This window comes from Schistocerca americana, chromosome 2, assembly GCF_021461395.2.
Source record: "Schistocerca americana isolate TAMUIC-IGC-003095 chromosome 2, iqSchAmer2.1, whole genome shotgun sequence".
In the NCBI taxonomy this organism is placed as follows: Eukaryota; Metazoa; Arthropoda; class Insecta; order Orthoptera; family Acrididae; genus Schistocerca; species Schistocerca americana.
In genome coordinates, this window is record NC_060120.1 from 711,764,994 (window position 1) to 711,789,464 (window position 24,471).

Consider the following 24,471-nt stretch of genomic DNA (forward strand, 5'->3'; position numbering starts at 1 on the left):
AAATAGTTTTCCGTCTACACTGACTCAAGCAGCGAAAGTTTAATTACAGCCTTACAACCTTACACACACTGCAGAAAGACTCAAGTGTTAACTTTTCATCATTATGAGATGGGTGTTATTTCGTAATTATTTGACATACAGGGTGTCCATAAATTATCTGTACAACTTACGATTTTAATAACTTAAAAACTATACTAGATATTAACAAATGGTTTTCAACATGTGGTAACTAAGCTTTTACCTTGAAGACGACGCAAAAGCCCGTCAATTTCTAAATGAAAAGTTTTCGGATACGTGGATGGGACGAGATGGTCCATTTAGACGCCCGCCACAATCCCCTGGCCTCACGCCACTAGACTTCTGCCTGTGGGGTTTTGTAAAGGATTTGGCGTACCGAACCAAGGTTAGGGACCACAGGGCGTTAAGGCACGCATTCGCAATGGATCTGAACGTGTCTCACCGTGGAGACCTTGACTCGTACATGTAGAGACTTTGGATTCAGACTAGATATCTGTGCCACTAATGGTGCACACAATGGAGTGTATGGGTGAGAAAAAAAAAACAGTTATCACATGCTGAGAACCATTTGTTAATATCTATTATAGTGTTAAACGTATTAGTCTTAAGCTGTCAAGATAATTTATGAACACCCTGTATTACTGTCATCTTCAGTCTGAAGACTGCTTTGATGGTACTGTCCATACTAGTCTGCCCTGTTCTTTCATCTCTCTAACTACGGCAACCTATACCCGTTTGAATCTGCTTACTGTACTGAAGAATTAATCTGCCTCTGCATCTGTCTTCTATTCAGTACCTCTGCACTACTAATCTGAACTACTCGTCCAATCTCCTGCAGTCTTTTGTAGCACTACATTTCAAAAGTTTGTCTTTTTTTTGTCTGAACTGTTTATCGCCGACGTTGCACTTCAAACAGAGGTACGGTCCAAATAAATACCTTCAGAAGATACTTCCTAACAAATATACACTGAAGCACCAAAGAAACTGGTATAGGCATGCGTACTCAAATACAGATATATACGTAAACAATCTGAATACGACGCTGCGGTCAGCAACGCATGTATAAGACAAAAATTGTATGGCGTAATTGTTAGCTCGGTTATTGCTGCTACAATGGCAGGTTATCAAGATTTAAGCGAGTTTGAACGTGGTATCTTAGTCGGCGCACGAGCTATGGGACACACGATCTCCGAGGTAGCGACAAAGTGGGGATTTTCCCATACGACCATTTCATTTCACGAGTGTACCGCGACATCACGAATTCAGTAGAACATCAAATCTCCGACATCGCTGCGGCCGGGAAAATATCCTGCAAGAACGGGGCTGACGGCGACTCAAGAGAATCTTTCAAAGTGATATAACTGCAACCCTTCCGGAAATTGCTGCAGATTTCAATGCTGGACCATCAACGAGTGTCATTGTGCAAACTATTCAACAAAGCATCATCGATATGAGCTTTCGGAGCCGAAGGTACACTCGTGTGCCCTTGCTGACTGCACGACACAAAGCTTTACGCCTCGCCTGGGGCTGTTAACATCAACACTGTACTGTTGATGACTGGAAACATGTTGCCTGATCGGATGGGTCTCGTTTCAAATTGGATCGAGCGGATGGACGTTTACGGGTATGGACACAACTTCACGAATCCATGCAAGCCAGCAGGAGACTTCAGGCTGGTGGAAGCTCCGTAATGGTGTGGGGCGCTTGCAGTTGGAGTGATATGGGACCCCTGATACGTCTAGATAAGACTGACAGGTGACACCTACGTAAGCATCATGTCTGATCACCTGCATCCATTCATGTCCGTTGTGCATTTCGACAGACTTGGGCGATTCCAGCCGGATAATGCGACACCGCACACGTCCAGAACTGCTACGCAGGGGCTCCAGGAACACACTCCCGAGTTTAAACATTTCAAAAAATGGTTCAAATGGCTCTGAGCACTATGGGACTTAACATCGGTGGTCATCAGTTCCCTAGAACTTGAAACTACTTAAACCTAACTAACATAAGGACATCACACACATCCATGCCCGAGGCAGGATTCGAACCTGCGACCGTAGCAGTCGCGCGGTTCCGGACTAAGCGCCTAGAACCGCGAGACCACCGCGACCGGCTTAAACATTTCATCTGGCCACCAAACTCCCCAGACATGAACTTTATTGAGCATATCTGGAATGTCTTGCGACGCGCAGTTCAGAGATCTCCACCCCCTCGTTTTCTTGCGGATTTACGGACAGCCCTGCAAGATTCATGGTGTCACTTCTCTACAGCAATACTTCAGACAGTAGAGTCCATGGGACGGCTCGTCGCGGAACGTCTGCGTGCTCACGGGGGCCCTACACGATTTAGGCACCTGTACCAGTTTCTTTGGATCTTCAGTGTATATTCAATGTTAGCGAATTCCTTCTCTTTCAGGCTTTGCTTACTATTGCCAGTCTGTATTTTACATCGTCTCCCTGATAGTATCTGCCACTATCCTACACCACGTCCCTTTGTACTGAAGACATAAAACATGGCGCAGCGCTGTTCAATTTGGCTGATAGTCGCCGAGTGTTGTCTCCTTGTGTTATTATCCTCTGGGGGTCAATGCCAATACGAGAATTAGTCGGCTTACCTTGGTCTTGTAGATCCTGCGGATGCACTGCGCCGCCGTCATGCGGTGCCCGTCGCGCGCGTAGTCAAGCTGGAGGCGCGTCTTGACGAACCAGATGGGGTTGGTGGCCGTGGACGCGACGAAACCTGCGGCAGAGAAGCGCCCTGCGTGCTGCTTACTGCCCTAGCGCTCAGCCCAGACTACCGCTACCGCCCCCTGCCCGGCACGCAGCTGAAAAAGAGAAGCCGCCACAGTGGCAACAGCCCGCGTCTGTGGGACCCTCCTCAGCTTATTTCCGGGTAACAAAATAGCAGGAAAACTAAAGTTTCTCCAAAAAAGGTGTGAAATTGTATAAACTACAAGCTACATTTAACACAGAGTACAGGCAAGGAAAGTCTCACATCCTCGGGCTGGCCGTAAGTACTGTCAACGAATCAGCCACGGTTTGAGTGTCGGCAAGTCACAGCCAGTTGAGTAAGGCAAGACAGAAAGCGATGTTCCTCTACTTATGCGAAAAAAGAAAAACACATACTTCTCGAAAGAAGGGAAATTAGTGAAAGTACAGGGAACCTCCCATTAACAGGCTCATGTACAGGTAGTGTTCAGAATTGTATTCACTATTGCCGTCGTAACAAGGGAAGCTCCCTATCTCACCCCCGCCCCCTCTCCCCAACTCAGATCAAGCATGAAAACTGTGAAAAAAGTCAAAAGAGGAACAATGAACGATACAAGAAGTGCAATAAAGAACAGCCTGAAACAGCAATGAGGTCCTGGGTGTCATGGTGTTGGACTGCCCAGCGGGCGAGCCGTGTTCAAAACTCCCTCGTGCCATTTATTTTTTTCTCACAATTATGAACTGTCCGTCCGATCATTGACACGTTTGTTTTCTTTCAGTTCGCATACTATACACTGAACTAGACTATAAGTCATGTGTTAATATTACGTTACCGTGGTAAGTAAATGTGTTGAATAGTGAGAGCAGGCAGAATACCACGGGCGTCTCACAGAAATGTAAACAAAAAATTTAACGGGTGTGAACTATGCAGAAATGTAAACAAAAAATTTAACGGGTGTGAACTATGTTAGAACAGAGGAATTCAAGAGTCAAGACTTCCGAAACGGAACGCAACTTCAAAAAGGTTAAAAACGTACCTTTTGAAACAGCACACAGAAACTGTGAATTTGAAATTGTTGCATTCATTTGTTGCAGCTTATGTGACAAACTATTACGTTTTCATCATTTTCTTCGGAGGGATCAGGTTCACATTCATGCGAACACTTAAATCGAGCAAGGATGCATATCTCACGTACCAGGCGTACAAATTAGGTGCGTCGGTAAGAGATTCCTGTCATATGAGGGACATATTGTCACTAATTCCGTGTATCACACACCAGACGTGTTTTTCGGGAAGTCTTGTCATCATACGTTTGCTGTTCCCATTCGAAAGTCACTTCCTTTCGGCTGCTGATAAAGTACTTGTGCAGACTCAACTGTCATTATAGGTCCCCACATTACACCTCGTTGTTGCAAACTGACGTCTCTCACACACACACACACACACACACACACACACACACACACACACGACATCTAAAAAAGAAAAGGCAAAAGGGAAGTAGGGAAGTTTGAACACGGCTCGCCAGCATTGTAGTCCAACACAGTTACTGTTACTATTTCTATTTTTTTACAGTCAACTGCACCTTCTTTCTGTTCTCATGCTTGATCTGTCTTCAGTTTTTGACGGATTGACCATTGGGCCCTCTTACCACTAAATCTGAACAGGATGCGATGGGAAGCTTCCCTTTTAAGTGAAATACTCATTATGGCTGTAGTTCGTAAATCAATTTTCTGACATAGGTACTTTTCAAATTTTGGGACAGATTGTTTTCCGAATTATGTATTTCGCTTTGAACCATTTCTTGTAAGTTATACAAAAGCGATGTACTGACCTAACCACTGATGTACTAAAAATATCACACACGGTCCAGTCATATTAACGTGACCACCGACAATGCTCGACGTCAGCCTGCAATAACGCACAGGTAGGCAGGTGGCAGCACTAGCACTGGAAGGGTGATACGGCATGTCGGGGACGGGGCAACACGCGGAAAAACACTGCCGCCGTTGTAATATGCGGAAAGGGAGAGATTTATCTAACATTCAAATTCTCTCTCGCGCGAAGGATAGAAGCACTTCCGAAACGGCTAAGTTCGTGAACTGTTCACGGCGCCGCCGTTATGCAAAACCAGCGCCGAAGCAACTCTGGTGCACCACGGGTCATGGACCACAGGCGTGAGCGACAGCTGCGGAGATATGTACAGCGAGCGTAGCTGCATATAGGCCTCCTCCGTTGCAGGCGCCCGGTTTATGCGCCATGCTAACTGCTGCTCTTCGACTAGGAAGCCTGGAAATTGCACACCAGTACCGCAAATGGACGTCTACTGAGTGGCCACAAATGGCCTTTCCAGATGAAATCACGTTTTATACTCCGTGGCCGTTGGCGTGTACGGCGAGAAACGGCTGAAAGCAAATACCGTGCAACATTCTTAAGAGTCTAAGCCAGAGGAGAGGGAGTTATGGTCTGGGGAATGTTTTCATCGTATTCCCCATGTGGTCTCGTCATCCTGGAAAGTATAGTGGATCAACGCAAGTATGCATGTATCCTTGGCGACCATATCCACCCCTACTTGCTACGAAATCTGGTTGTTCAGGCTTCTGACAGATGATTACATTAATGTGACTAGACAATGTATTAAGGCATTTTACATTCTAATAAAACAACGTGCCCGAATAGCCTTGCTCGTTAGCACTCCGCTTTCGGGATTCAGGGAGGCGCACCGGCCCCGCATAGAATCCGTCCAGGGAATTAGCGACGAGGGCCGTTGTGTATACCAGCCTGGATGTGGTTCATCACCTCCGACTGGATGAATACGGGGTTGATGTCGACGGTCCGCCTCAGTTACACGATTCGCATACATTCCGAAAGCGTCTCACACTTTCACACACTTGGTATAACATTAGACGGAGACAGATGGGGGGAGGGGGTACACAGACTCCTTCCCCGCCGGGACTGGGGACAGTAGGGGAGGGGAGGAGGGGGGGAGGGGGAGGGGGAGGGAGGAGGGGGGGAGGGGGGGAAGAGGGGAGGAGGAGGAGGAGATCCAGCCACCCCGTAACAGCAGCACTACCGAATCTAGATTAACATGACGAGCCCGTGGGAACACGGGATAAGGTCAGGAAAAGATATTGTAATTAAAACAAATAATTGAAAGTCTTATGTATTTTTGTTGTAATTCTGTTCATAATCTCATTGGTTACACGATCTACCAATCAAATCTTCAGCATTCTTCTACAGAAGAATTCAAAATCATCTATTCTCTTTCTGTCTGAACCATGTTACACTTCCGTACATGGCTACACTATATATATATATATATATATATATATATATATATATATAGAGAGAGAGAGAGAGAGAGAGAGAGAGAGAGAACGCCATCCAGCCTTGTGAACAGCATGCCAAAGGGAAACGAAGCCAGTTGCAACGTACAGGATTATCGTAGTAAAATTATTTGAGATTCACAAGATCTATTGTTTCATTCCTTGCTGCTCCTGTATCTAAAGCCTACACTTTTCCGCCGAAATGTAAGTGATGAAAACCTTTTTCCAGTATTATATAATCTATTACGCCTATGTTACGCAGTTTAAGGTAGTCAGTTAACTGCAAAATGAGGAACTGTTGTTAAGACTTGACGACTGTGTGCCGTGTATGTATGATACACACCTCATGATCACTGCTGGCAGCTACTACTGCCCGTAAAGGAATATGTAGACGCACACGATCAGCGCCGCCCAGTAAATCAACTTCCTGAGGTGTCGCGCACAGAACGCTTCAGATAGCTGTTTCGAGGTACTTCGCGGAGTACGTCAATACTGCACAATACGAGGCAGCTCGTCTACCTCTGTCTAACACACAATATTTTCAGTCAGTTTCCAACCTCTGTCTTTTCTGTTGGACATATTTATGTAAAAAGGCTCACACCAGCACGCAGTTCAAACAGGTTGTAGCGCTTGCCGCTAGAAATGTGACTGTTGTCCACTCGTGCTCGCACTGCACGCTTTTAACTTCAAAACAGCACGAGATAAGACAATCGCTTCAGCTGTAACTCAACTGTGCTGTAAACCAGCTAACAACATAGTTAAACGATGTCATTGAATGTATGCCCCAATTCAGTCTGAAATATGGAGTAACGTAAAATAACACCGTGTCTGATGTTCGTCTGACGTCCAAATGACGGACATTTAGTTCTGTGTCATCACGTCGTCCGTCGACCAAAAAGTTCCGAGACTGTGTGTGATAAATACGAACCTACTACAAAACGATAAGAGTACAGTAATTCACATGAAGAGTGAAACGCTGGGACGACATAAGCCGACATTCAAGCCAACGTGAAGCGGTAGTTCAGCAACATCCAAAAGGAGGACTTTTCTGGCAGTTTCACCTGGATGTATGAGCGTTCTGTGCATTGTACTCAATTGAGAGGATACTACGTAGAAGACGTGAAGGATTAAAACCACAGTCTTAATTTATCTCTATTTTTTATTAATGCAGTCTCTATACTTTTTGCACAAACATTCACTTCTGATGATCACGTAGGCTCAATTTCATAATTCATTAATTTTCAATTACCTCGTCCGCCTCAACTTCACCCGCGAAAAATTAGTCCTACACGTAAATTAAACTTTGCTCGAAGTTTCTACACGGTTCAGTTACATTAATGTAGCCACCGCTTATGTTCGACGTCAACGTGCAATAACCAATCACAGATGCAGCACGCAGTGTACCGGGCAAGCAAGGGGCGATGGCGGAAAAAAAGAAAAAAAAATTGTTGTAATGCGGAAACTGTCAGATTTATCTAACGTCTACAAAAGGGCATGATCACCGACTTTTGGACCAAGGATGGACGCATTTCCGAAACGGCTGAATGTGTAAATTGTTCGTGTGCTGCCGTGGTTAAAGTTTATCGTGCATATGAAATAGCGCTATCCAGAACAGGCGCTGAGGCAACTTCGGTACACCGTGGGCCATAGCCGACATAGGTGAACAACGGCTGCGGAGACGTATAGGGGAGAACAGACGTGCAACTATTCAATGAAGAGTCCGGGACGGAGGAAGGAGCGTTATCGTCTGGGGAATGTTTTCGTGCATTCCCTATATCTCGACATTCTGCAAGGCACACTGGATCAACTGAAGTATGTACCTATCCTTGGGGGACCATGTCCGTTCCTACATGCGGAATGTTTTTCCTCGGCACGACGGCATGTACCAGCATGGCGTTGCAACGTGTTGCTGTGGGTGCGTGCGTGCGCGGTTGGAAGAACACCAGAATGACTTTACCGTACTCCCCTGGCCACCAAACTCCCCGGTTTAAACCCAGTCGAAGTTGGGATCACCTCGATCCGGCTGTTTGCGCCATACCGAGAAACATATCGTAACGGCACTGGATTCGACATGGCTCCACATCAGTACCTTCCTGAACCTGTCAGTGACACTTCCTGCACGTCCGCGCCCCAAAATATTTTCAGGCTTTTGACAGGTGGTCACAGCGTTGACTGGACCGTGTCTTTTCACTGCTGTAGAAGTTACGGTATTGAAAAATACAGACTTTTTTGAAGCACGACGGACTATGTGCGAACGACTGAACGACAAACTAAAAAGGTAGTTGAGTGCTGTATTGATGGACTGTATCTGTGAGCCTATTGGCACGTGCACGCGCTAGAGGTAGTGCTGAATCGCAGTTCAGTCTATGGATCATGCATCGCTTAACATATGTCTGCCTAATGCCACGGTGAACTGCTATCTAGCAGGGACACCCCGACTGACTTCCTGGTCGCGAGGCCGGCTGGCCCACGTAGAAGTACGCATGCGCTACGCGGCGCTACACTACACTCAGCTGACGTCACGCCGTCGCCCTGGAGACAGCCCCTTGGAAGCACTTGAAGCTGTGCTTTCGCTCGCTCGCCTGCTCTGCAAACTACGCCGCAGTCCTAACACGTGGCTTCCCGGGCGCTAGTGGAAAATACGTCAGCATTTCTTTCTCGATTTTTTTGCTTGCTAAGTCTTGTTTATTGGGAAAATATGTTTCTCCTTACATGTTTGAGTTGCGACATTTAATACATTTGCGCAGTATCCTTCTTACACGAGATGAACCAAATTTCCAATGACAATATTTCGGAGGCTGTTCAGGTCATTTTAGTACACGAAACCCGTGGCCTCCCGTGGTGTACTTTCATTCCTTTGGACTTCTTACACCCGTTTACGCCTATATACCTGTACTACACTGAAAATATCGACACAACAGTGGAAGTGTCTACAGTATGCGCTGTGCGTCTCGTTTGGAAACAAACTTGTTGCATTCACTCACGGCACTTGCTGTTAACACTTTGCCGTCCTTACGTCTCGAACAAATTTATTCGCTTGGCGCCCGCTGCGCTAATTCGGATTACTTGGCTTGTCGCCGGCCGTTTGTCATCTTTCCGTTGATGACTAGCTTCAAACACATTGAAGTTTGCGCGCTTTAGTTTTTCCGGAAATCCTCTATTTTGCCACTTTCCATTAAGGTGTCAATAGTTCCATCAATGTTTTTGCTAAAGGTTTTCCAGCACCGGAATATATCTTGAATGAGGAAATGTATCCTTTACTCGAATCACACAGCATCCGAATGATTCGTAATTTACGACGGACTGTAAACATTAAAATTTAACTGACCACTCCACGGTATCATTCCTTCATCAATTGAGATATTTAGACGTAGATCAAACGTTTCTTTAAACTTTTTGGAAAAATAATCAATTACGAATTGCACTTTGAAAAGCCGGTCGGTATTATCCAGTTTATTGTTGTCGTCCGAAAAAATGATAATATTTGTCTGAATCGGTTGCGGAACGTCGTTTTGCGAAATATAGGTGTGTGTATCAACGAATTCGCTGACCAATAATTATCGATCCTTGCTTTTTTTTTTTTTTTGCAATTCCCATAAGGATAGCAAGCCCAAACCATTTTCTAAGTTCAGGTCCCGTAACTTAGACAAATTGGCATTTTTTTAATCCAGTTTCCTTCTATAGCAATTTTGATTGTAATACTCGGTGGTTTCGTTGCTAATATATTCAAACAGGTCGTTCCCAATATATAACTCTACGATATCCACGACGCCCTGTGTATCTTTGGGAAATGTGTGTGGACCCGAAGATCCTTCAAATTTATTATTGGTCCTCAGTAAATCAGCGTCTGTCTCCTTCGTCTGATTCATCCGAATCAGTTGGCAACCGTAGGGTTCGCCGAATTATTCTTGGACGTATTTCACTATCTTCCGACGATTCTGCTTTACTTTCATTTTTTGATATCCAATGACTTTTTCCCAATCGGTCAAGTCGACAAGAACGTCAGACAAGACGTCCGCGCATTCATCGTAAATAATCGTGTCGTCTCTTTCGTCTGCCATGATGAAAGTGCACAAGTACTTATAAACTTGTTGACGTGTGTAACTTGTTACCTAACCAAAACAACAGAATGAAAAAGGTACTAAAGTGCTGTCGCCGGCCACTGCGCGATACCATGCACACGACACCACTGTGGTGTCGCCGGACGGCAAAGTGTTAACTGTAATTCCCACTTAGTTTGCGCCTTCAAGCTCGTATTCAGTACCGCTCTGTTCTGTGTAGACTGTTTTTCTAACTTACTTGTACGTCAACAGCGATACATGGCATTACTGGCATCTCTACTGATTTAAATGGTGGCAAACAATCACCTAGTGTTCGAGCTCACTGAATGCAATGCAACAATGGCACAACGTCGCTATGCTATGTTACGCAGCTGTACTTTCGCATCTTTACGAGCGTTGTTGCATTACCCCGTGTTTTGTGTTTTAATTTAGATGATAGAATATTACAGGTTTTTTCACTGTCATGAACGCATTTTCACAGAAAGCACGGTCATTGGGGTACTGCACAGAATCGATCTATTATACATTACAGCTAACTAGCTAAGACCAACGGTAAATGCCAAAATACTCTGAAAATCTCTCCGAATCTTACTCTTTTGTTCGTTGTTCGTACACTGTGCTCCATGGTAAATATACTCTGCGAAAGACCTCCCTCTGCATGTTGTAAAATATTTTAAACTTATATATATCCATATGCAAGTGATTGAAATGCATCCAGTTATGCATTTTTGTAACTGTTGAAGGGAATGATACTGCTCATCAACGTCATCCACCTTCAACAGTACATTACAAACTATAGACGACAGAAAGACACTGCGCATGTAACTGTACAGAGGAAGGGTCTCAGTTTTTAACACAGCTGCGGTATTGTTCGTTTGTAGCAACATGCCGACTACACCATAAGACAAATCATTTCGTATGTTGGAATTTGCGCGAAGTCAATCCATTGTTCAAGTGCAACGGGCATTCCGTTGTCGATTATGCAAGAAGCTGTCTCTGCAAATGCAAATTTATGACTGGCAGACAAAATCCTCGGAAGGCGGTTGCATTGGCAAAGGTAAGCGCACTGGTCTTCCAAGCATGTCTGATGAAGACGTGCGATACGAGATGCGTTCACACGGAAGTCCACAAGGCGGGCGGGCCTGGAACTTTTCAGCTTCCTCTAACAACGGTGTGGCGTGTTTTGAAACGACGCCTGCATATGACAAAGCCTTAAGAGTTGAAGTTATTACAGCAAATGCGATCCGGCGACCGTAACGGAACATGCGAATTTTGCAGAGGACCCTGTTACCTAACGACTCTTTTTGGACGAATGACGTTTCATATATCGGGTAAAACAAACCGCCATAACTTAAGAATTCCGGAGCACAAAACCCTGGCGTCGTCCTCGAAGATGAAAGAGACTCACCGAAACCGCGTGTGTTTTATGCCGTTTCTATTCTCAAAGTAGTATGGACCTTTATTTTTTTTCGGAGGAAACTGACAGGAATGTCATACTTGGGCTTGCTACAAAATTTGCTGTTTCCTTGAAGTCACAAAGATTCTAATGTTTTCATTTTAATGCTTGGCGGCGCCCCGCCTCACTTTCACCTTGAAATGCAACGTTATCTTAACAACATCCGACAACGTTGGATTGGAAAAGGTGGACAACAAGATCTTATTTAATGCTTTTGGCCTCCCAGGTCACCAGACTTCACACTTCGCAAATTTTTTTTCTATGGGGTATGTAAAAGACAGTCTTTGTCCCAGCTAAGGTTGCTTTTCTTCAAGAGCTGTTTCCTCTTCAAGAGCTGAGAAACAGTTGTTGAAGCCGTCGTTTCAATAAGTAGGGACCTGCTGATTCGTGCGTGGAAGGAAATGGACTACTGTTTCGATGTTTCTCAGTGTATAGTATAACATATGTGCGAACATAAAACTCTCCACCTTCCTCTATCTAGTAACGAGGGCAATGTATTCCTATCTTTCACGTTTTCTCTCTAACAAACAACTGAAACCTGTTCTTTCTTTTCGAATCTCTTGTACTGATGCCGGAAGGTGTTTCACGAAACATATTCTACGAGTAGACAAGTAACTGCCTTTGCCGTGAGCTTGCACTAGCGGCCTCCGACGAGCGTCAAAATTCCTGACGAAGTTAATAACTTTTCAAAATGGTTCAAATGGCTCTGAGCACTATTGGACTTAACTTCTGACGTCATCAGTCCCCTAGAATTTAGAACTACTTAAACCTAACTAACCTGACGACATCACACACATCCATGCCCGAGGCAGGATTCGAACCTGCGACCGTAGCGGTCACGCGGTTCCAGAGTGAAGCGCCTAGAACCACTCGGCCGGCAATAGCTTTTCAGAACGTATCTTTATCACATAGTACCTTCGTCTCCTTTCTGTGGCACCCCTACATCAATTATTCCACATGACGGCCGTGGCGCTTCTTTCAAACAAGCCGCGCCGTGTTTCTTACTGGTACTTTATAATCTTGATCAAGCGATTATTTTTCAACGACACGGCAGAATTTTGAGTCACGTTCCACAGCTACTTCAAAATACTTGTTGCTACAATGCGCGGTCTTCCAGCTTTAAAAGTGAAAGGCCCGCCTGTGGCAGAATGCGAGGCGAAAGTAATGATGCGTCACGTAACAGAGGCAGCTCCAGGGCCGCGAGCCGCGTTCACTGTAGGCGTAAGCCGAGACCGCCGAGTGGCGCACACGCGAGGCCGATGGGCGTGGCAGCCGGCCAGCCTGCGGTGCAACGTAGCGCCGGAAGGCTGCGTCTATTCGTGGCCATCCGCAGACGGCGAGCTACGAGACGGCGGCTGTCTGCATCTTCTCGACGAAGGGCTAGCAGACACGCCCGCGTCATTTCAGATTTGCGCATTGGTCACCACGAAACAACCATTTACCGCAACGGTAATTTCCTCTATGTCTACGGTGTCGACAGTTGGCATTATTCGACTAAGCAAACTTTGTCCCCGCCGGTAGTGAGTACTACTATTGCTTACCACGTGACTTCTTACAGCCCAGACCCAGTTCACAGTATTCGCAGTGCAAGCGGGAACGTAATCGTGGGAACAGTCTCGGCAGATGGGCGCGAATGTTAGCTACACTAAAGAGCCGAAGTAACTGGTAGAGGTATGCGTATTGAAACGTATGTAAACACGCCTATGTAACACACCAAGTGTCTGGCGCAGTTGTCAGATCGGTTACTCTTGCTACAATGGCATGTTATCAAGATTTATGGGGGGTAGACGTCAAACGGGCCGTATTTGAGCAGGAGAGACACCACACGATATTTCAATTTTCACTGTCTATACTTTTACGAATAAATTCATAAAACTTCGTCAGCATGACCAGGAAGGATTCAGGATTCACAATCATAGCAGTGGAAGTTAAAAATTTTTTTTACATGTGAAAGTTCATTTTTTCACTTCTATTGGCTGCGTTTGTTGCTATAGGTACACGTTCCTTCATAAATAAGACAGAGTCTTCGATGAATTTTACACAGCATACAAACCACACTTACAGGTGTATGAAACTCTAGAAATTATTTAATTTATGAAAAAATGGATGTGCTGTTAGATTTTAAACTTCATGTTTAGAAAAAACTCTAATTTTATAGTTAATTACCTCAATTTTTACCACAGTTTTTAATAGATTTGGAAAATTCTAGAGTTTCATGCACCTGTAAGTATGGTTTGTATGCTGTGCAAAATTCATCGAAGAATCTCCCTTACTTATAAAGAAAAGTGTACCTATAGTAACAAACGCAGCAATGGTAAGTGAAAAAAAGGTGAAATACAAATGTAAAAAAATAAATTATTTTCTTATATTTTTGATCTTCCACCACTGTAAGTGTAAATCCTGAATCCTTTCTGGTCGGCTGGCCGAAGTGGCCGTGCGGTTAAAGGCGCTGCAGTCTGGAACCGCAAGACCGCTACGGTCGCAGGTTCGAATCCTGCCTCGGGCATGGATGTTTGTGATGTCATTAGGTTAGTTAGGTTTAACTAGTTCTAAGTTCTAGGGGACTAATGACCTCAGCAGTTGAGTCCCATAATGCTCAGAGCCATTTGAACCATTTTGAACCTTTCTGGTCATTCTGACAAAGTTTTAAAATTATAAACAGTAGAAGCTAAAAATTCCTGTGGTGTTTCTCCTGCTCCAAGTCGTCCCGTTTGACGTCCTACCCCCCCTTAAGTGAGTTTGGCATGAGCGATGGGACATAGCATCCCCGAGATACCGATGAAGTGAGGATATTCCCGTACGACAATTTCGCGAGTGTACCGTCAATACCGGGAATCCGATAAAACACCAAATCTCCGACATCGCTGCGGCCGGGAGAAGAAGCTGCAAGAAGGGGACCAACGACGACTAGGGAGAATGGTTCAACGTGACAGAAGTGCAACCCTTCCGCAAATTACTGCAGATTTCAGTGCTGGGCCATCAGCAAGTGTCAGCTTGCGGACCATTCAACGAAACATCATCGATAAGGGCTTTCGGAGCCGAAAGTCCACTCGTGTACCTTGATGACTGCACACACGAAGCTGTACTCCTCGCCTGGACGCGTGAACACCGACATTGGGCTGTTGATGACTGGAAACATGTTGCCTGGTCGGACGAGTCTCGTTTCAAATTATATCGAATTGATGGACGCGTACGGGTATGGACACAACCTCGAATCCATGGACCATGCATGACAGAGGACTGCTCAAGCTTGGGGAGGTTCTGTAATGGTGTGGGGCGTGTGCAGTTGTTGCAGTGATATAGGACCCCTGATACGTCTAGATACGACTGAAAGGTGGCACGAACGTAAACATCCCGTCAGATCACCTGCATCCATTCATGTCTACTGTGCATTCCGACCGACTTGGGCTATTCCAGCAGGACAATGCGACACCCCATAGGTGTAGAATTGCTACAGAGTGGCTCCGGGAACACTCTTCTGAGTTTAAACACTTCCGCTGGTCACCAAACTCCCCACACATTAACATTATTGAGCATACATGGGATGCCTCGCAACGTGCTGTGCAGAAGAGATCTCCACCCTCTCATAGTCTTAAGGATTTACGGACAGCCCTGCACGACTCATTTTGTCAGTTCCCTTAAGCACTACTTCAGACATTAGTCGAGTCGATGTCACGTCGTGCTGCGGCACTTCTGCGTGCTCGCGGGGACCCTACACCATAGTAGGCAGGTGTTCCAGTGTCTTTGGCTCTTCAGTGTATTAAATCCGTTGAATATATTGCCAACGAGAAGTAGATAAAGGCAACGCCGGAGGTGACGAAGCGTGCTTGCAAACTTAAAACTGACTCAGTCGAGGGTGTGTGAATTACGTAAAGGGAAAACAGTGCCAAGGAAGAAGCATTCAACTGACGAAACGCTTTAATATGCTACTATGTAGAAATTCCTTCGATATTGTGATACATGGAGGGATTAATTCTGCGAGAACTTCGCAACTTTAGTCGCCATGGCTGGTTCTATGGAGAGTGGCAGAGGAGGTCGGTGGCGGCGCGTCATCCCGTTACCCATAGGCGGTAGGATTTCGGAAGTGTCAAAATCTTATAATTTAACTACGTTCTAAAAGTATGAGTGAAACAAGACAAATAAGTGCAAGAAGTTGCAATGCAAATCATTCATTAAATGCCATGTATTACTGGAACTAGCTACGATATTGTGAAACTTATGACAAATTAAGCACTGGAGTTTGTCACTTTGGATGCCTCTTTCATAACAACACATCTCATTTGGAAATGCCATTAATACCATTTGCATTACCCTTCTTGCCAAGTTCCTATTTTTTCTGTAACTTTTACGATTTCACTCATTCCTTTTTTTTCCAGTTGCTGAAGCCATGGTCAACAAATGGCGCTGCAAAGGCATTAGAAGATACAGCTTCATTATTTTGTCTGGTTAGAAAAATTTATGATTTCTTATCTGTGTCTACCCGACGCTGGGTAGTCTTTAATGCCGTAATTGCCCTGATGTTGAAGCCACGGAGCATAACAAAATAGAGGACTAATGCAGTCGCCCCTCTAAAGTATAGCATATGAGTGGTGTATGATGAATTGGTTGAAATAATCGAAGAAGAAAATACGGACAAAATGGTTACACATCAGGCTGGCAGTTTGGCAAACCTTATGCCTGATTTTACGTCCCTTTGTCCAATCGAAATGGTATGGTGCTTTATTCCACATTAATGTTGTCAACAAAAATACACAAATTATTATCATTACCTTAGATAATGCAGACGAACAGAAGTGACCGCCTACTTCCTGTTGTTCCGGCATTTACTGTATGACACTACTTCAAGTTTAATAGGACCTGAGTGCACATTGCAGCTGTTCTTCAGATCTTTCACAAGTTTAAACACAGTAACTTGTACAGGAATTTCTGTCCACCCTCAATACATTGTGCGTGTGCGAAACACTAACGTCTTGTACTACCAACTGATATCTGAAATTTTACCCATAACTAGAACACTCACTGCACGACAACTAACATCTCTCGCAGCTACTGCATAAGAGTACCGACGCAACTAATGCAACACGTAACTTACGGACGCACGCAGTTAATGTAACGACAATAGCTGTTTCAAAGCTTAGGAAAGAGGTACCACATTCTCATTACCTTCTACTCTCACACTCATTCCTTTTCCATTCTCTTTCAACAATCTTCGAGAGAATTCCCTTCGATGGCGAAGATGTTTTTTCAAAGTTTCCTTAACGACTTCAAAACCAAATCTAGAAACTATCATCGTGCTGGGGGATGTGGGGGAGAAGGCGTGACGGTTGTGGCACGTAATGAAAGGTATGTTACTTTTTAATTTCTGTAACAAATTTGAAAAAATGCACTTACTATTTCCGTTAACTCTGTCAGTTTCATTCCTTAAGCTAGACAGGAACCTATGTTCTAAATTATACAAGACAGATGAATAGTAACCATATTGCATTCGAAAAAACTGAACTTCATTTACAAACCTGGAGGTTCCAAATTTAAAGGTATTCAAAGTATCATGAATTTCTAGAAGTATCTACTGTAAGACTTTCATTCCTTAGAACTGTAACAATAACTTTCAGCAGAAACGTTTTTAAAACTGCGAGTCAAATATAAGCTAAACTGTTTTTAAGACCTAAATAGTTAACAAGTGCGCAGGAAAAAATATAAAAAATATGTTCGCACCCAGAGCATCAAGTCGTTTTCTACGGAGAAGTTCTGACGTAAGATTATACAATTTGCCAAAAAGCCATTTTGTGTATAAGAAAAACACTGTAAAGGGGGCGGTGTTGACTGTGTGAAAATGAATACACCAAGATGCGAAGAAATTAACTGACGCTGAATGAGCAAATGTAGTTCCACTCGTGAATCGATCGAATAAATTCAAGCAAACTGCAAAACTGAACTTTGCACCATGTGTCAAACGATCACCTACAGTAGTAATACACCAAGTCAGGGTATTATATGACTTGGGGGTTGTATTATCACCACCATTACTACGTAATGTAATCTTTCTGCGAGCGCGAGGAATAAATTACGTTTTGAAAGAGTACTATTATGTTTTGAAAGTGGACTAACGTCCGTTACAATTATTCTCGCCTCAGCATGCTTCTCTTACGAACACGACTTCAACGACGCGTCAGTTCCACGAATAACGTATCTATGGACGTGCCATTTCGTAAAAATTTTTCGATCTCCAGACGCTACTCTGTTGCACTCTCAGGTTAACAACGAGCATACGCATTTTACCATATGCAAAACGGATTCCAAAAATAGATCTTTTTCATCATCGACTATAGTTAAGAAAACTTTGAATCTGCTTCGCTAAAAAGGGAGACGACCAATAAATATGATTTATAATATACCTATTCAGATTCTAAACTACTACAAAACATTTAAGGCACGCTAAATAGCTAGTAGCTACTTAAGCTAACAATGTCTGACGGCGACGAAGAACACTCGTGATTCGCCAAACGAACATTGGAAACGCATTTTCACATACAGCTGGTACTTTATGTAATTCGAACTTTACTGAGTGTTGTGTTAGGAGTCATGGTGTCATTCGATGAAGCACGAACACAGAGTGAATATTGTTCTCAAACAAATATTAAACAACCACCTTGTTCTACAAAGCAGTACATACGTTGTACCTATTCGCTGAGTTGCGGTCACCGGATGGAATCAGTGCCAACATAAACATGTGAAAGAACAGGGATTGTGTTACACCTAACACGTTTTACAGCCAGTGCGCCGGCCGAGCCACGTCGCTGTGAGCTAAATATAGAACAGCCTTTCCAGTCGCAGCGAGAATGGCAAAAGTGGGGGGAGCAAAAAAGTCGCTAAGCTCTTCCGCCGAGCCCCTGGGTCAAGGCAGATGCTTGCCAGCCCGTATCCCGTAAACAAGAGGTTCCGCGGTGCAGTTTGTTCAGACGACCACCGACAGAGCGCGCCCTAAACGGTTATATCACGAGTACCCGACAGATGGCAGTGAACAGCATATATGCCGCAGAAAATCCCGGCGCACATCTTATCAGACAAGAGAATAGCGGCGGAGGGGCGTGTAAACACTGTACGAAAACAAACAGCAAGTGAGAAACTTCGAAAATTTCATTAATGACGCTGAAGAAACGAAATTTAGAAAGCAATGTCATTTCGTTATAGCGCTCTCTCACTGAACGCTCGCGCTGATGACCTCAGTTCGGTACCGACATGATACCATGACGTTTCTGCTCAGTTATCCCTCTTTCTGTAACTGCAGGTTCATAATGATGGAACTTCCATTAAGTTTCTACTTCATCTCTGTATGTGATAGACAACTGCCGTTTATGGAAGAGTCTCCAGCTATATCGCTTTAAGCAGAAAAATGACCGCTACTAGCCAAAGTGACTCATTACTTGCAGACATTTGCCGTTTACACAACACACGTTGGTACTCTTCAAGGTATATGGCGTCCATGCCCAACCGCTTTCGCCGAAATCTGGGCAACCTGACTTCTGCATGCTAGGAGACTTTAACGTGGCTTATTTAAGACCCCAGTACACTATCAAACAATGTCTAATTTTACTGTGTTTGCCGAATATTTGACTGTATGGTACTGTCCGCGTGTCTGTCAAACGTGGAGAGTGACAAAGTTTGACAAGATTGTGGACTTTGTAATAAAACTGTCACGAAACATCATCAGAAGCAATGTACGAGTAGATCGATGTATCGCGAGTTTCCACAACTATGGAAACTAGATCAAGGATGAAAACAAAAATAGCACTGGCAGCTGCCATAATGGTAGAGGCGAACCATGTATTAAGCAGAAAGGGGTTAAGAAGAAAACAACATTCTGCTCAGTGCATACAAGCGGGAGTGAAATAAAATAACAAAAAATCTAAATTCCCCGTTCTTCCACGGACGGTGTGGGCTAAACGTTGTTCCGACGTTGTGGTATTTTAGTGTGTGTGTGTGTGTGTGTGTGTGTGTGTGTGTGTGTGTGTGTGTGTGTGTATTTCTTAAGGGATCAAACTACTAAGGTCATCGGTCCCTAGACCTACACGCTACTTAACTTTAACTTATGCTAAGAACAACACACACACACACACACACACACACACACAAACACACACAATCCATGCCCGAGGGTGGCGGGAGGTGCCGCGCAATCCGTGACATGGCGCCTCAAACCGCACGGCGGTATTTTAATGAGTTATCATTAGAGGACGAAGAATTAGTGAATTTTTCGCATACCTGTGTCTTTTTCAACGTGACAGAAACAAATTTGAACCGATTACTAGAAGTTTCCATGTCCACTCGCAAAAAGTTTACAATAATCATGATGCGGGTGTAACATTTAAGAGGTTTCCATGTGTGTATTCTCATTTTGATCCATCTCCTGGAACAGTGTCCTCTTATGCGAACATTATGCCAGATTAATGTTGGAATCGCTTTATCTGCATTTGTAGCTACTGTCAAAATACTGGCATACGCGAAGTTTGCTCAAGAGAAGTTAAGTTGGGCATTGCTAATGCGTGTACGGGCTTTTCTAACAAATTCGTGGCGATATAGAGCGAATCTGACCTAGGAGTCTGATGGCTTACCCCAGCAAAGCAACTGCGGTAGTAACAACTTCGTGTTGTGCGTTACTGCTTTTATGAGTTTGAGATGGGTGGAGCTGCTACTACTCCAGGTCTATTACTGGGTCCTAATACTACTGCCAATCCTCAAAATTTTTGCGATCGCTACCAACTTGTGTCAGTTGTTTTTTCGCAGAAGCACTAGTCTGGGGTGTGGACTGCTAATAGTGTGAGACGGTGATCCCCTACACATCTCTACCCGGACTGTTTTAAGGTATCGTTTGTTTAAATTCGTGGCCGACTGCCGTATTAAAGAGGCGGCACTATATTTACCGTTCACTCGCCTTGCAGACTCCAAACGAAAGAATAATAGAAGTAAAGAAATTACACGTACTGATACGAAATGTTAAATGGAGCGCCTTCAATGAAGTAGATGTGATAGCACTGGAATTGTTTGGAAAAGGCTGTGTTTACATAGCAGGTTACAATCGAGCACTGGAGAAAATTCCAAAATGGCGGAAGGGCCACGGGCCGAATGCGTGCGCGCAAGGCGGCAGGCAGCGTGTTAACGTGCCGAGCACGGCCGCAGGCAGCCAGGTAGGCGTCTCGCATACGTGGCGACGAGTGGCGCCTAGCGGACACGCTCGCTCCGTTCCTCGGCTGCTGTTTGAGTGTCTCATCAGCGCCCGTATCGCTGCAAATTGAATTTCGCTCGCGGACGACCTCGTTTAGCGGATGGGAGCAGCTCGCTAACACCGCAAATGCCAGGCACGCAGAGTCGATAACCGACCCGCCACAGATCCCGCGGTCGCTCAGCCACAATTTATCTGCCGCAAACTATCATAGGGGAACGTTGCGGAGGGGGGGGGGGGTCTCTAAATAGTTGCTAGCTGTTCATACAACGAGAACTTTTTTTTTAATTGCAATGACTCCACTCGAAAGAGACTTACTTAATCATTGTCTATAGATTAGCAGATCACCAATTTGGAAAGTTCTTATCCTTCTCCTCAGTTTAATAAGTCACAGCTGCAAAATACTAACACGAATTCTTTACAGACGAATGGAAAAACTAGTAGAAGCCAACCTCGGGGAAGATCAGTTTGGATTCCGTAGAAACACTGGAACACGTGAGGCAATACTGACCTTACGACTTATCTTAGAAGAACGATTAAGGAAAGGCAAACCTACGTTTCTAGCATTTGTAGACTTAGAGAAAACTTTTGACAATGTTGACTGGAATACTCTCTTTCAAATTCTAAAGGTGGCAGGGGTAAAATACAGGGAGCGAAAGGCTATTTACAATTTGTACAGAAGCCAGATGGCAGTTATAAGAGTCGAGGGGCATCAAAGGGAAGCAGTGGTTGGGAAGGGAGTAAGACAGGGTTGTAGCCTCTCCCCGATGTTGTTCAATCTGTATATTGAGCAAGCAGTAAAGGAAACAAAAGAAAAATTCGGAGTAGGTATTAAAATTCATGGAGAAGAAGTAAAAACTTTGAGGTTCGCCGATGACATTGTAATTCTGTCAGACACAGCAAAGGACTTCGAAGAGCAGTTGAATGGAATGGACAGTGTCTTGAAAGGAGGGTATAAGATGAACATCAACAGAAGCAAAACGAGGATAATGGAATGTAGTCGAATTAAGTCGGGTGATGCTGAGGAAATTAGACTAGGAAATGAGACACTTAAAGTAGTAAAGGAGTTTTGCTATTTAGGGAGCAAAATAACTGATGATGGTCGAAGTAGAGAGGATATAAAATGTAGACTGGCAATGGCAAGGAAAACGTTTCTGAAGAAGAGAAATTTGTTGACATCGAGTATAGATTTAAGTGTCAGGAAGTCATTTCTGAAAGTATTTGTATGGAGTGTAGCCATGTATGGAAGTGAAACATGGACGATAAATAGTTTGGACAAGAAGAGAGTAGAAGCTTTCGAAATGTGGTGCTACAGAAGAATGCTGAAGATTAGATGGGTAGATCACATAACTAATGAGGAAGGATTGAATAGGATTGGGGAGAAGAGAAGTTTGTGGCACAACTTGACTAGAAGAAGGGATCGGATGGTAGAAAATGTTGTGAGGCATCAAGAGAACAATGTAGTATTGGAGGGCAGCGTGGAGGGTAAAAATCGTACAGGGAGACCAAGAGATGAATACACTAAGCAGATTCAGAAGGATGTAGATTGCAGTAGGTACTGGGAGATGAAGAAGCTTGCACAGGATAGAGTAGCATGGAGAGCTGCATCAAACCAGTCTCAGGACTGAAGACAACAACAACAACAACAACTTATTCCTCGACAGCGATCTCCGTGTTGCTATTTGCACACAAGGAGAAAAAACAATATCCCTTACAGTAACTGTCACTGACACACAACTTGTAAGATATCTCCCATATCGATTATTCAGCTTATGGGCAAAAGGAATATGCCAGGGAACGTCAAAAATGGGATTAATTTTCCTACTGTGAGCAGAAATAAGTCATTTCGTTTAAATAAATAAATACACGTCCGAAAGGCGAGGCAAAAGCAACTATGTCAACCATTTCTGTTCTACGCATCAAGTATTCCAAACAAATATATTAATTTTATAATGAATAATTACAGGTAAGCCTCAACACTAATTTGTAATTGCTTCTCGCTATACCGCCATTCTCAAGTAAATCTGTAGATTTAACATTCAGCGAGTCTACTTACGTTTATAAAAGTTGTGCATATAAGTTAGTTTACATAAATATTAATATCCGGTTGGAACAGATGCCCATATTGCATCAGTGAGTTAACTATCCGTCTGAAATGTACAGAAAACAGACTACTACAGACAGCATAATAAATGGAAGTTCTTGTCACCAAAAATCACAATAATATGCCTACTATAACACAATAATCAATAGAATAATCAATTTACAACTCTAATACCAAGCAATGCAAAATGATCTTAGAATACTTCAATTCTTAGCCCAGCGAAATAAATCCAACCCAAATACAGTTCACAAACTGCGTGAAAAAGAAAGAAAAAAAAGCGAAACCTAAAAACCAAATCATACACAATAACTTAAAATTAACAAGAGAAAACAAAACTAAACAAAAGGCAACATGTGTACCAACAACATATTTGTGACATAGCGAATAAAATAAATCTTAAAACAAACAAAACTACCTTTCAGAACAAACAATCTGAAAACGGAAAGTCTGTCTGCAGAAACCAAAATCTTTGTTTTTCCTCCACCCAGGCATAAACAAAATTTCGTCTAACAACTGCCCAAAATTCTATAGCGGCCAAAATGGACGAAATTTTCGGATTAAATTCAAATAACACTCAAATTGCGACTGCAGTTAACCTAACTTCTGCCTGCATCTAAAGGACAAAAGTCACAATGTAGAACATATTGGCAGTGCCTTACAGGTTCTGCACACAATACCAAAAGGACATGTAATGAACATCTTAGATTAATTAGAAATATATACGGACACAAAAAATTATCCAAATGATACACAGGTAACATTACTGACTAACACAATTTGCATGGTAAACACAAAACATCAACAAGAATGGTAAGGCCAACCCAGTTGTCAAAAGTATTTCACGAAACAGAACTTGTGTGACTGATGCTATATGGGCACCTATTCCAACTGGATGTCAGTACATATGTAAACTGACCTTTATGTACAAGCGTATTTATGTATAAGCGTAAGCAGACTCGCCGAATGTAACATCTACAGAGTTACTTGAGTATGGTGCTATGGCCCGAACAAGCTTATAGTAAAGAAAAAAAAAACTTACTAATTTGACTATTGGAGTTTATTTGGAATTATTCATTACAAGATATCATGGCATATTGTATGCTACGGGCTCGGCCGAAAAGAAAATTATTAATGTCGGGAGGAAGCCATACGAAGAGTTGTCAAACACCACTCCAAGATAAGGACTCTTTTAGTGTCTGTGAAGCACGATTTAAGTCTGTGTAAGGGAAATACGTGTCAGACCCCTTGCAGTTTTAGTTTAGAATCGCAAGATTAAGCTACCAGAACCGTTTAAGTCAACTGTATTAATCAAAAGCGTCACATGCGTTGACAACAGCTACGTAAATCTGCTTTCGAGGAATACTGACGGCCTCTGTGGCCGAGCGGTTCTAGGCGCTTCAATCCGAAACCGAGCTGCTGCTACGGTCGCATGTTCGAATCCTGCCTCGGACATGGATGTGTGTGATGTCCTTAGGTTAGCTAGGTTTAAGTAGTTCTAAGTCTAGAGGACTGATGACCTCAGATGTTAAGTCCCATAGTTCTTAGAGCCATTTGAACCTTTTTTTTATGAATAC

The 24,471-nt window shown here is 43.7% G+C and overlaps 1 protein-coding gene across 1 annotated transcript in view; it reads right to left on the reverse strand.

The window, feature by feature from the left end:
* Nucleotides 1-24,471, reverse strand: part of LOC124595757 (mitochondrial carrier protein Rim2) — a 161,397-nt gene that overhangs the window by 22,510 nt on the left and 114,416 nt on the right. The window contains exon 4 of the mRNA XM_047134635.1: nucleotides 2,636-2,760. Within this exon, the coding sequence (XP_046990591.1) occupies nucleotides 2,636-2,760 (125 nt within the window). The remainder of the gene's footprint in view (nucleotides 1-2,635; nucleotides 2,761-24,471) is intronic.